Raw genomic sequence first — 14056 nt, 5'->3', positions numbered from 1 at the left:
ACAAATAACCTATCTTTTTAGCGTTCTACTTTAAAGGACTAGGATTTGATTAGCAACATAACTCTTGTTTCCTCAGTACCCTTCTTATTACTTTATTTTAAAGTTAATCTTCTATGCCACATGGATGGACCTCAATATGAATGATTCAGATGCTGCCTTTGGCTCTGCACAGCCAAGAAAAACTGACATGACAGCCACAGAATGCAGGGACTACTCCTTTCCTTGTGTCCTCTGATGATAACTCTAAAGTCTGTAAGGTAAAAGCAAGCATCCAGTGTTCTTTGCTTACCATCTTAGCTAACAAGGTAAGCTAGTATTTACTGGGGACGGAATGGCAAGTTTGTTCCTTTATGAATAATTTGCTAAATTTGATCTATGCTTGGTCTGGCAGCTAGTCATTCTCCATGGGATACCAGAAGTAATTCTGGCAAAGAGGTTTCTTTACCCAGGAAGTACTGGGGCTGTTAGAGCTACACTGATATCCAAAACAAGTACTGAAACTGCAGAAAACCCTTGTATTAAAGTCAACTGGTAACCTCCAAATAACCCTCTGGGGCTCTGCAAGTGCAGACAACAGCATGCAATAAAATGGAAACTTCTGCTCTAAATTAGACACGCAGAGTTATGCATCGAGTCATGGTAGCACACAGTATGACAGACTCCGAGATTGGGGGATGCATTGACCTGATTATGCTTAGGTCAATGAGGCAACAGAAAGGTGCTGCACGTAGATATACTATCTTAATATGTTCATAGCAATAAAAGGCAGCTTAGTACACTTAGTATCTCTAACTAGAATATGATGTATAGTACCACAGCAAATAGCTCTCCAGCAAATTCACTGTGACTTTCTTGTTTATTTGGGCCAAAATTCCCAAGAAAGATCACTGGTTCTGAAACATTTGCCCCAAGTTTGACAGTCTCACTGCAGGCTTTCAGTACTTCTTGTTAACAGAAGAACTTGCTTTGCAAATCTAAACCTAGATAAAGTTGCATAGTATTACCAGATCACACACACACAAAAGAAATAAAAGTCCCCACAAAACAGGCTGCATTTCAGAAATCAGGATATTACTTATAGTATTTAATTAAAACAAGTTTTGATTGAAATACATTTGCAGTTAACTTCTAGTTCATAAAGCTTTTAGTTCAACTGATTGGGGTTTTTTGGTCCTTTAAGGGTAAAGGTACTTTCCTTCCAAAATGAGATACTAGATCCAAGAGTACCCAGAATAACTCTTAATAAAACCAGAAGTCTTTTTAGTCTGAGTTCTCAGATGTTTGGTCCTAAAACTCCTTACTTCTTAAATAATGCACTTCTAATGCTGCAAAAACCAATTAAGGTAGAAATTTTGCTATTTTACTCAGTCTTTCGCTGAAGATTATTTTTTTCTGGTTGAAAGAAGTGTTTTTCAAGAGCGTTGACCAATTCATCTAGTTCCTTCTTCAGCTGCTCAACGTCACTGAGAAACAAAATCCACACAAATACAGAAAACAGTGTTACAGTGGAGAAGCTAAAAAGCAAAAATTCCTCAGACTGAAAATTTAAGTCTGTTGCGTTGTTTTAGGCAAATATTTTCTATTAATGCTAAAACTATATACACTTGATTTCTTATGGTAATGCACTGATGTTCACTTCCAACTGATGCGCATGAAGGCACTTAAGAGTATAGAGGAACATAAACCCACAACATAATCCAAAATAGAACAGCCAGTTTGAGTTCAGAAGATCTTCTATTACTAAATGTATGTGATTAGAAATGCAACTTTTATACTTGTAATAGTATTTTCAGATGAATTTTCATCTGCAAGAAAGCATTATTTTCATTATGTAAGTTAATTGCTTATCTTTAAGACTACATGATTTCCAAGGCTATTAGTCAAGGATATAATTACTAAACATAAAAAGGTTTAAAATATATTAGAAAATTGTATGTATAGTTATGTAAGTTTAAAGCAACTATGTATGTAAAAAGAGAGTGAATATATCTACTATCATTTAAGGCAGAATGTTTTTCTTGGTTTTTTTTTTTTTTTTTAACTGAATGTGAAACCAAGTTCAAATTAATTTCAGTGTCAACAAGAATGCGTCAACAAATTTTGCAGAATTGAAGCTTTAAGCAAATACATTTGCTAAAATAATGACTGTTGTAATATTACTTGGTTATGGAGAGCCCCTTCCCCACCAAAACAATACCAAAAAGCCACACAGCCCCCATTACACAGAATTTACTGCTGTAAGTGACAATACCTGTTTCCAGGAGGTGCACAAAGTTCAGAATAGTATTTGATCTTTGGTTCCGTCCCACTGGTTCTCATTGTGGCCACCCCTCCATTAGCAAAAGTGAACGTTATCATTTGACTGCTTTTACTAGTGGGAAGTATCTAGAAATAGTAAGAATAATTTTTAAAAGCTTGGAAAGTGACTATATATAATGAATTCAAGACAGAACCCATGACTTGATGTCATATAACTAAAGGATCAATTAAAATTAAGCTTTCTTCTGTTTTCTTCATCATTGTGGTCTTGAGACCACAACAGGCAAATGACAGCCTTACCCTCAACCTAGAATCTGGTTGCAGTACTTACTGCTAGGTAGCTCATTTCAAGTCTAGTCAGCATTTTTACTGCAAACAGAAATTGCTCTGAGATGGCATTTCCCAGGAGGAAAAGAAACATGGATTGTGGAAAACTAAAGAACCCAAAGCCACATCTCAGCAGACAGTTTAACTTACACTTAAAACAAGATAATGCAAGATTGCTGTGGCGAGACAGCAAGATCCTCCTACCTCCCTTTACAGACTGTCATCTTGGACAGAAAAAACCACCACAAAACCAAACAAAAACTCCCAACCCTCCCCCCTTCCCGCAACCTTCATTTCCTCCCACCAAGGCAAACAATTATCCCCAATCTAACTTATTTTAAGACTCAGGATGTAACATAATGTTTAGAGTGTTTCTCCGCAGAATCTTCTATATATGTATATATACATACTTACATGATTTACATATAATTTAAAAAATATACTTACAGCCTTTCGATCTGGCTGGCTGCTGTCATACCCAGTAGTTAGATCCCTTATTCCAGAAACTTTAAATCTACCGCAAGATTTTGGGTATGTGTTTTTTCCATCAAAATTTCTAAGGTTGTCAAAAAGCTGTTGAATAACTTTAGGATCATGGCAGATGAAATATGAAGCTTTGGTAATATGGAAGCCGTATCTGTGAAGACACAATATTAATGAATTGAAGAAGCAATGTTGTTCTTAGAGCTGTACACCATACACATTATACAACCTTCTATAAAGCAAGAATCTATACTCACGGTCACCCAACTGTAGCAACAGTTCACCCCCTTACAATTTTAAAAAGGCCTGAACAGTTTAATCGTCCTATTTGACATACTTTAAAGAAACTTCTGTGCAGACAACTTTTCCTTTTAATGATTAAAAATGAGAAAGTTTATTGCTAAAGCAGAAGAAAAAAAGATGTCATTATTGCCTTGAAGAGATCTAACCACCATATGAAGAGAACAGACTACATCTAAATAGCTGCCTGGACTGGATTCCAGCTGACCTTTTCTGAGTAAAACAAATTCGAGACTGTTTTTTCCAATCACACATCAGAAGCTGCTCTCCCATTAAAGTGTTTCTACTAAACCAAACTGTTATGAACTTACTTATCTGTTTGCTGCCAGGTAATACCATGCAGAATCTGCATCAAAGAGAAACGACCTGCTAACACTGACTTTTCAAAACAGCATGTTGTTGAAAAGCATGCAAGCCTGGACCGGTTGTGTAAGTGAGCTCTTACTAAAGATCAACACTTGATGAGTATCCTTGATGCCAGGGAAAATCTGAAGGGCAGAATCTTTTGTTAGTACTAGGATGTTCATGCTAGAAACATGAAAGGTTCCTTAAATAGGGTCATGTTTATACCAAAATGGACATCCTGAAGGTCAAGAGTTGTTAAATCAGTCTTGAGAATCCAGCAAGTGAATTTACTAAACCTATCCTGTATTTGAGAGAAGTGATGAGCCTGCTAGGACTGTGTCCTTTTCCCAATCTGCATTTACTTCTCTGAGAACAGATCCCCTGTCTATACCTCCAAAATACAGAGCAGAGTTTCTTCTGCTTCAACAGCAACTCACGAGACAAATCTGATGAAGAATAAGGTAGTAAGGAGTAGAAAATTGCAACTCTATACTAGCCCACAAGCAAACAAAAAACCAAACACACAAAAAACCACCCCCCAAAACAAAACAAGAACTCCCCCTCCAGTTCTAGTTATCAAACATCAATTTACTAAGGCAGATTTGTACCTTTCCCTGCATCTGTAGCTTTTCCACAAACAGTGACTATGTGCAGTAACATCTTACTTTGAAGTGCATCTACAGACTGCTTTTAAGCTAAATAAGCTCTGACTTTTAGAGTCCTCTTCAATGGCTATGTACACAGAGGCACTGTGGCACAGCTAAGTTCCACTCAGTTAAATATTCTGTTTCTGAGGGAAACATGAAGCAGGTGTTTACTGAATGAGTATTTAAAAAAAACAAAAAGGCGTGACCCAGAGAAGGATGATTCTTTGAATATACACTTCCAGCTACTAGTAATTAAGGGTATTCTCACGTCAGATGCTATATTTGCAGCTCTAGGCATGAATTCCTCTTCCATGTGTTTATATTACCGTTTACTTCTGCCATGTACAATAGCTGATAAATTCCACAATTTATTTATGCAGTGTGTTAGCAAGTCTTTACCACTTGATTCCTTCTGAAACAGTGGATGAAACAAGCATGGCTAGTGCTGCATGCAAATGAGAGATCTGAGGATTGGAAAACAAGAAGCACCAAGGCTGGAATTTTCAATAAGTCTCTTTGCAGGTTCCACCACTCCTGTGTTAGTGTCTATGAGACATGAAGAGGTGGAGAGTACAGCAAGAGGCACTACGATCTCTACAACACAGCAGTACTGCTGGCCAAAAACCAGGCCAATCTTCTGTAAAAGGAGAAACCTTTAAGACAAGCAAACAAAAATACCTCAAAAATCTCATTAACTAACAGGGAATTAGTAAGGTAATATTATTATTTCTAAAATACCTTAAAACAACACAAAATGAAGTCATAGATATATTCATGCCCATGAGGCAGGAGCGCTTTCTAGAAGATACAATAACACAATTTTTATTTCTTCATATACTATAGGTTGCTATTGAGTCCCTATTAACCCCGGTGTGTGGAATGGAGAAAATCTGAAAACAATTATAATCGAACTCACTCATGATAGACAGCTTTCAGCTGCTGAGACAAAGATAAATTCCTGGTTGCCAAAAAGCTAGCCATCTCCGCAGTTATAGCAGCAGCGCTCACACCATCTTTGTCCAGAACAGCAGGACAGCACATATACCCTAAACAAAGAAAATTAGATGTATTTGATATATTTTTATGAGGAAATAAGATAACATTGGGGAGGGGGGGCGTGGTTAATCAAACCAACATCTTTTAAAGCAGAAATGCACATTACCATAGTACAGACATTTTAGAGTTAAACCAAAAGTGGAAAAATTTTATCTTCTAATCAGTGTTAATTTTGATAAGCAAGGTATTTAATGGAATTTCAAGACAGATACAGATTTGTATCGTATCAGTGCCAGATGCTTTTGGAGCTCTCATGAAAGAGAAATGCCACACTGCAGGAAGAATGCAAGTATAGCACTTGTCTCAAACATGATTACCCTTACATGGTAGCATATGGTAACACTGATAATTATCTGTGAAATTAGTCACATTTTCTCTGGTTTTCTGGTACTGAGTTACTCAAGAAATAGCATTACAGCTTTACAATTTCCCTCTCATGAATTCATAGCTTTTACTCATGGCTTTCCAGTTTACAAGTATAATTTGGGGAGTTTTTACTTTATTTTATTCACATTTAAACTTAGCTTAAAACTGTCAGCTAAACATACTCAACTTGAAGTCTAAAAAACGTGTTTGTTTTTTTAAATAGCTTGTGTAGAATTTGCAGTCCAAGTCTACATAGACATGCTACTGAAGATATGTACACCTAGCTTACATCATCATACTCTGTGCTAAGCGGAGATACAAAGGATTAAAACTAGTAATATCAATCATCCAAATGGATGATATCAACTACTCACTGGAAATACACCCATTGTGTTGAGGGACCTTTACATTGCCATTTTTTGCAATAGTCCTACTTTCACTACTTTACAGGGATACTAGAACGTAATATTCTGTTTCTTACCTATAGCCTCCTCAAATGCAAAAAGAACAGCTTTTCCCTGGTCCATGAGCTGTTTGGCACGGTTGCCCATCCACTTGAAACCTGTCAGTGTTTCCTACAGCAGTGAGGAGAAAAAAAGGCATTAAAACTAAAAGCAATGTTTTACAAAGATACGACACGGTGCAGGTAAGCAAATAAAAGAACATGGAATAACATGTAACAGCTTACCTCAAAGTGAAAACCTTCCTTTAGTGCAATCGCTCTCAGGATTTTGGAAGAAACAGTACTGGATAACATGTAGACATCTTTAATGGCACAAGTATCCCTATTGTGATTTTTCCAGCAAGTGAAGATCCACCAGCCTAAAAGAGCTCCCAGCTCATTTCCAGAAAACACTTTCCATTCACCGCTGGATGGGGAAAAAAAAAACAAACCAGAAAGTATATGAATTCAAAGGATAATACTGGGGGGGAAAAAAAAAAAATCTACTGGTTCTTTCATACAAGAATACCAGCAAATAAAACCACTGCATCTGACGTCCAAGTAAGAGTAACAAGATATCATGTGTTCATTAAGAACAAACAAAAAAATTCCTCCCCCAAAGAATTCTAAAGTGTTTACCTTTCTCCTCCACCATACGTACCAGCTTTTGAGTTTATCCAAACAGATGAAACAGTGATATTTCTAGCATATTTTAAGTAAAACAAAAATATTCAGCAGACAAATTATAAAATCAGTGATTAAGACAAGCACAGAGACATGAAAATATAGTTCTCAAGTGATCAGTATTTTTAACTTACTCAGTGACAAATACCTTTTATTTAATCACAAATACACCAATTGGTCATTGAGGAAGATTGGGTAAAAACTCAAACAGGTAGAAAAAGATTAACATTGATGTGTTGCTAGAACAAGAAAAATTGAAGGCAAAAGGGAAAGACATGTCAAAATTGCCCCAAAATTCCCAGTCACAAAAGGGGACAAAGACACTGCCAGACTGACAAAAATCCAAGACCTACAGAAACAGTACCTGTTGTGAAAGAGAAGCAGACTCAGTCAGTCTCCTGCATTTACTGATGCCAACAGGCACAAAGCAATTCACAGCGACAACTTAGTGTAAGAGCGCTGAGACAGTGTGCTCTAGCAGGAGTTTCTGTCAAAGAAGAAGTACAGATACTGTAGAAGCCTATATTAATATTCGATTAGTGTATGAACGGCTACAGCAGAAGTCCGAGAGGAGGACGCAGGAGTGAAAGTTAGGAGACAACTAAGACTGGCTAAACAATTAGCAAAGAGGTAGCAGAATGAGAGCACCACGCTCTCAGTGGTTATAAATACAATAAACTAACACCCCCTCTTCAAGTCTCTGATAGCTATAAGTTTTTAGACAAAAAACGTGAGGGATTTTGCATTCTTGTTTTAACCCATTATAACTAGCACAAACTAAAGCTTTTTATACTTTTTCCCCAATGCTGAATTGCCAACTGAGGCTGGCACAGGCCAAAAACATTAAAATAAGGATATTCCGGCTAACACTGCCAAAGATACAGCAGAGAGTGCCAATTAGCCCATTCTTCTAAAGGCAGAGAAGCCTCCTTAGTACATGCTGTGAGGATAACGAGTTAATAAAAGCCCCAAAACCCGAAATAAAACACCGCCACCTTTGAAGCTGCTACAAGACCAAAAGAAGTCATCTGATAAGCAAAATGGATATTTACACTTCTCCTTTTACTGGGGTTTTGGAATTTGCGTAACTGATTCAGGTTCAAATACTTGCGTCATCCACAATCACTGAGGACATCTAGCAGGTGCCCGTCTCATCCCTTGGGTACCAAGGACTGTTGCCATGATTTTATATCCCTCTTCTGGCTCTTACGCACAGGGAATTCATTTACACGATTTCCGCTCCTGGCCCAGCAGCAGATTTTTGTTCTGTTCCTCTCTGAGCTGAAAACCTTGAAGTTTACTTTTGTTAAAGTAAACCATATTATTTATGGTTTCTAACTGCTCAGATTAGTTTCTGTTTTATCAAGGTAGATAAAAGAGAAACACCACTATTTGTAGATATGACACCCAGTGCAATACTTCAGCTTATTTTCATTCATCAAATATAACCACAATACAGAAATGCAAACAATTGTAGAAGTACAGGATATCAGGGGGCATGAAATAAGGGGATGGCAATATTGGGTCAGAACTATAGGTTACACATTCCATACATGTGAAAAATTTATGAGAAGCGCCTGTTTGAGCAAGTTTACCTTTTGTGATCCCATACTTTGACAGGGTATACATAGATAAATAACGCATGTATAGCTGGTCCTTAAAGGACACTGACAAAGCTTTCAGTGAAATGCAGGTACGTAACATTATGCATAGAAGTGGGGAATTAAGCGAGAGAGGCCCAAATCATTTAATAATTAGTAAAATGTCTGGTCTAACAGTATTTGAGAAAGAAGGAGCTCACATTAAAGAACAGGGATGTTCCCTATTCCTGAGGTTATCAGGGAACTATAGAAGTTCTCCTGAATATTCAAGTTAATATTTAATAAATACAGTATGAAAGAATGTTGATCAGTCTTCTGTGAAAAATTTCTAACTGAAAACCTACCTTTAAAAACGTATACCACAATCACAACAATTCACATACTTCCGTGCATTCCTCAAGTTCAGCAAGTGTCAAGCATTTATTCAGGCTTCTGTACAGTGTCTAATATTAATCATTATTTCACTTGCTGCCCCCACTGTGGTCTGTTTCATACAGTCCTCTCACATTTCTATGTGTTTTCAGTCCAAAAACGACTACTGTGACTATTCTATCTGCCTCTGCAACACAGGTTGCAAGAATCCCCCAAAAGAGCCTAGCCTTTAAGTAAAAAATGTAAACGGTTTGCATTTCTTTATTACCATACCTCTCTTGTTTCTCTGCCACTGCAAGTCGATCAGCATCGGGATCATTTGCTAAAATGATTTTTGCCCCATCTTTTTCAGCCAAAGCAAAAGACAATGTCTGGAAAAGTGGTAAGCAAGACCAGATAAGTGTTAATACTCCCCAAAAATATTTTCACTTTCTTTATAGGTTTTAAATAATTTTCCCAATTTATTTAATCTCAAACACCCAAAATCATGATGTGTCTCTACAAAAAGTAAACTTGAGACCTGGCAGCAGTAGAGCACAGTCAGGATATTTAACTTCACCTACATCATTCCACTTCTGCAGCCTGAGTCAAAAGCTACTTAGATGCAATGGGATCCTTCAATAACGAAGCGTAGCAGAAATACTCATAGCAGAAATTCTAACCACCTGTCAGGACTTCCCCTGCCCCCTCCTGGTGTCGTATCAGAACAATTTAGTCCTTGTATTTCAGATGTAAATTGTAGAAACTTTCCAAAACCAACTGTGAAGATTTTTTTAATTATTATTTTATTTTTTAAAAGGAACTGTATCACTTCATTCTATGTGCAGATGCTGCCCATTCTGTTAGAGCGCAGAACAAAGTAGTTTAAAGTTATCGCTAATTATTACCTGACTAGTTCAAAAAGAGTTATAACTTTCAATGAGAGGATACCAGCTAACTCTTCACTAAATGTAAGGCTATGAAAACAGAAACAAAGCAGACCTTCAACCAATATTTATAGCCATGACTACTGGCAAAAAGGAAACACTGTTTGAAAGACATTGCAACTATTAAAAAAAAAAAAAAAATCTATTTACCAGAACACCTTTGCCTTCTTCAGGATTTGGATACTTCACTGTGGGAAATTCTGGATCAGGATCCTTCTGCTCCGGAACGGCAAAAGGAGGGCTAAGGTCAAATGCCTTGAAGGCCAACTGCACAAATTTATGACCTACGCCATGCACAGAAGTATGAACAAATTTCAGGTTTGTTTCCTTGTTTATATTCCTGAAATAAAACAGATTTACAGTAATCTTGGATATGGAAGAACATTCTGCACAAAACTGACTATGTTCGGAAACAGATATGACTCAGTATTCTATACCACTGTTAAAATTATAAATTAAAGGAGGTCAGACCTTAAAGGTAATGGCTTGAAAATTGGCTTAGCCTCATTTTTCACCAATATGAGTCACTCTTGATATCTAATGTCCCGGTATGTGCAAATCACTGGAATACAACAGATAGTACACTCTATGCACCCCATAGGAGGCGAGTGGAAAACAAATACAACTAACTAATAAGACTCTTCATCCCCTACTCTGGCATTTAAACCAGCTCCAAAGACTGCGAACACAGTGAACCAACAGCAGCATGCCTCAGTTGAGCACACTCATTTTTATGAGGTACATTACTGAAAGTGTAGAACACACCTAAAGGCATGCAAACTCCTAAGGAGACATTTAACTCCTATTCTGAAAAAGCAGCATCATTTCTCACATAGCCCCAACTTCCTAGTAATTCTGACTTCATTTTTAGGAAGAGTAAGAACACGGTTACCGGTGGTTAAAATTTTGATGTAAATAAGCAGATCTAACAGGTTGCTGCTCATATAATCCATAAACCGATTCTACTTGTTAATCACAAAGAAAAACAGCCACTTGATTTTGTTGAGTAAAGTTTTTACTGAGCAAGTGACAGGAATAGGCTCATGCAAGGCGCCCAAGGCCACCAGGAGCACACGCAAGGCTAGAATGGCAGAGCAAGACCTCCTTCTTCCAGAACTGGCTTAACAGCCTGGTTCACCTTCTCTCTTAGAAGCCCATTTTAAGGCTGTTGGACCACCAGTGTCAGCCCACCCCCAGCTGCACAAGACAACCCCAATCTTGCCATGGCATTTGCTTGATGCGTGATCACGCAAATACAGGGAGATGATATAATCAGAAACTAATCGCTTACTTTGCTGGGTTAGACTTCTGCCAGACCAGCTTTATGAGCTGGCTTACTATGTCACCACACAGCTGCCAGTGCTACCACAAAAGATGCCAAGAAGGCACAGACAGAACTCGATCATGGCAGGATCACGGCCACCCTGACTTCCACCAATTTAAACTGCCCCCTGACGTACTAGATGGAAAATCCCGTATTCTTAATGGAGTTAACACCAGTTACCTGTGAAAGCACTGTTTCTGTATGTCTTTGAAATACTCCTTATTAACTGTGGCATATGGATCATGAAGTAGCAGGCTGCTGTCAATCAGTTTGTCATCCCAAGCCTGAGGCCACGGCTCTTGGTTCTCCTCAATAGCCTGAGAAATTCCTTTGTCGTGAGGGGAAATGATCTGAGCACCATTTTCCCAGTAAACCTAAATAATAAACAAGATAAGTGAGTATTTGGTCATTAATATTGTAGGATAGCTTTGTTGTTGGCTAAGGTGCACTACATTCGGTAGAGTATTAGGGTAAATTAGGCTTAAGTATATCCAGAGTATTCCCCTGTTCACATTCTCAGTGTTTCCTCTCACAGCCCATTTTTGTTCCATAAAAAAAGCTGTTTAATTTTATCAGAAGTTATCAAAATCCATAATGAAACACAAAACAAGACCCAGCTCATTTATTGAGAAGATTCAAGTATCAGCCTGTCTGCCAGCCTTGGGATTGATAACTTGCCCACGCCATTTCATATACTTTCTTCCACATTTTTAGGTATAATCATTATACACAGAAGAATTCTTAAGAGGAAAAAAGTGTGCAAAAGTGAAACACATTTACCACAAAAAAAAATTAAGGAGAAAGGCACAAAAACTTCACAGCAGCAGTGTTGCCACAACAGCAAGCACAAATTCAACTAAGTTTCAAGATGTTCATTACTTGTAGTCTTCTCATTTTTGTTAATTGTTTACACATCTGGGAAGAGGTTACTTTTTATGTTTTACTTTTTGACAGTTGTTTGCACCCTTCCTTCTACTGATGGTTTACAGACCACAAGCTGAAGGAAAGACACCTAACAGCATCTGGGCCATGTACATATGTAGTCCAAATAACAAAACATTAAGAAAAAATGAAGCTGATTAAAAAAAAGTAATCGATAAAACATACAAACAAGCTATCAAGATCAACACATGAAATATTAAAAAAATTTTAAACAGACATGAAGTTCTGGAGGGAGAGACAGCAAGAAATCATCCCTGCTAATGCCTTGGTTTTCTATCAAGAAGACAAAAAAGATCTCCCAACTTCCATTTTTGTATTTTGGAAACAGTCTGTATACGACTAGTCCACCTATGGGATGATTGGCAGACTGGCAGCTCAGCCATGTTTTTCTCAGTGGAAAGCAGATTTCTGTCATAGAAAAAAAGTCACACTGATAATTGTGTCACTTAGCAAAAGAAAAATATACTACAAGAAATTAATGGAATTTATTCAAAACGTTTTGTACAAGCAACCCATTAGGTTTCACATATTTTTAATTCTCTGCGTTTGTGAAACTAAAGAGATCTTTTTAAATCATGAATTTGAGAAATGATTAATGCTTTTGAAAAGAGGTCAGTTAGTATTTTAAATTGCTCCAACGTATGCAATGGTATTACTTATCTTCCTGCTTTTTAGAGCTAAGATTTTAATTACATTATTAGTATAACATGTTACTGGCTTTAAATACATACATCTAGAAGAGATCAAACTATCAATTAATTTGATCTATAACACGATAGGAACTATACACAATAGTATTAGTGTCTCTACGTGGAAAAAAATGTTTGAAAAAAGCCAGAAAATAGATCGTATAGGAATACCTTGTAACCATTATCTTGTTTTGGATTATGGGAAGCCGTAACCATAATTCCAGCACAAAGCTTCAGATGAGTTACTGTGTATGGCTGCAACAAGAGAAAGTTATCTGAAGTGGAATGTGCAAAATATTACATATTATTTATTCTCATGCATGTACAATAATTCCATACTGCTGAATGAAAAGAAAGCCAGGATGCGATTCCTACAGACGGACTCTCTAAAGCAGAAGCTAAGTAGTACTTGCTCCACTAGACCCCACGTGGCACAACTTTAGTCCTTGCTTTTTCTTGTGCATTTTCCCATTTATATATTCTCAGTGTTGTTTCAGATCTTTGTGGATCTCTAGAGTAGTGTTTTTATAGAAGGAAACCGCATGCACGTGTTGCCTACTGTAGAATGACTTGAGATACCTGAGGTCTTTAAGGGTGCAAAGTCCGTTGGGGTAATGACGCATAGGGTAGAGAATTACAACGGGAGCAGTCTCGTCCATACTATCTGTTGAGAGCAGCCTGTGGAGCAGTTACTCCATCAGAAGAGAATTGTTTTGGAGAGACCCCTTATAAATTAGTCCAAAACAGAAGGAGTGAATTAAAAATAAAGCATTATTTGTGACCACAGGTCCATTTCGAGTTTACTCCTGGCTCTTTATTTAATAGCGAATGCAATCAACAGCAGTGCTTCCAGCACTGCTTTAAGCTGCACTATGAAGAATTTGATCCTAAATCTGCCGAAATTTGTATCAGTACAAGAATGCTACATACAAAGTCTTCATCCCGCTATGTTCTGTTTGCAGCACTCACTGGAGCAACTGGTATTGGGAGAAACTGCTGCTTTTAGTGCAAAGGTAGGGGTTTTCTTTATCGCTCTGACACCTAGTGATCCGACGGTGAAAACATGGATACATTCAAAAACCCTCCCAGCATAACATCGCTGCACTCCAACAACCTGCTATTTAAAAAGGCTACTTTGGATTCAATACCCCAAAAAGAAAAAAAAAAATTAAAAAAACAACCAAACCAACCAATCAAAAATCACAAAACTAAATGTGTGTGTATGTTTCAGACTTCAGACTCCACAGAAATCTAGAAACGATGAGATGTCTTCTACAAGAAATCTGCCTGAAA

The 14056-nt window shown here is 37.4% G+C and overlaps 1 protein-coding gene across 1 annotated transcript in view; it reads right to left on the bottom strand.

Annotated features, from left to right (window-relative positions):
- Nucleotides 1–1071: 1071 nt before the first annotated feature.
- The window catches only part of PGM2 (phosphoglucomutase 2), a 14801-nt gene continuing 1816 nt past the window's right edge, over nt 1072–14056 (bottom strand). Inside the window, exons 4-13 of the mRNA XM_009582805.1 lie at nt 12935–13018; nt 11313–11506; nt 9959–10148; nt 9156–9253; nt 6472–6652; nt 6265–6358; nt 5278–5407; nt 3034–3223; nt 2252–2385; nt 1072–1463 (exon numbers count right to left, since the gene is read on the bottom strand). Of these exons, the coding sequence (XP_009581100.1) occupies nt 1361–1463; nt 2252–2385; nt 3034–3223; nt 5278–5407; nt 6265–6358; nt 6472–6652; nt 9156–9253; nt 9959–10148; nt 11313–11506; nt 12935–13018 (1398 nt within the window). The 3' untranslated portion in view covers nt 1072–1360. The remainder of the gene's footprint in view (nt 1464–2251; nt 2386–3033; nt 3224–5277; nt 5408–6264; nt 6359–6471; nt 6653–9155; nt 9254–9958; nt 10149–11312; nt 11507–12934; nt 13019–14056) is intronic.

The sequence above is a fragment of the Fulmarus glacialis genome, unplaced genomic scaffold, assembly GCF_000690835.1.
Source record: "Fulmarus glacialis isolate BGI_N327 unplaced genomic scaffold, ASM69083v1 scaffold14248, whole genome shotgun sequence".
NCBI lineage: Eukaryota > Metazoa > Chordata > Aves > Procellariiformes > Procellariidae > Fulmarus > Fulmarus glacialis.
This window is presented reverse-complemented; position numbering and strand designations above follow the sequence as displayed.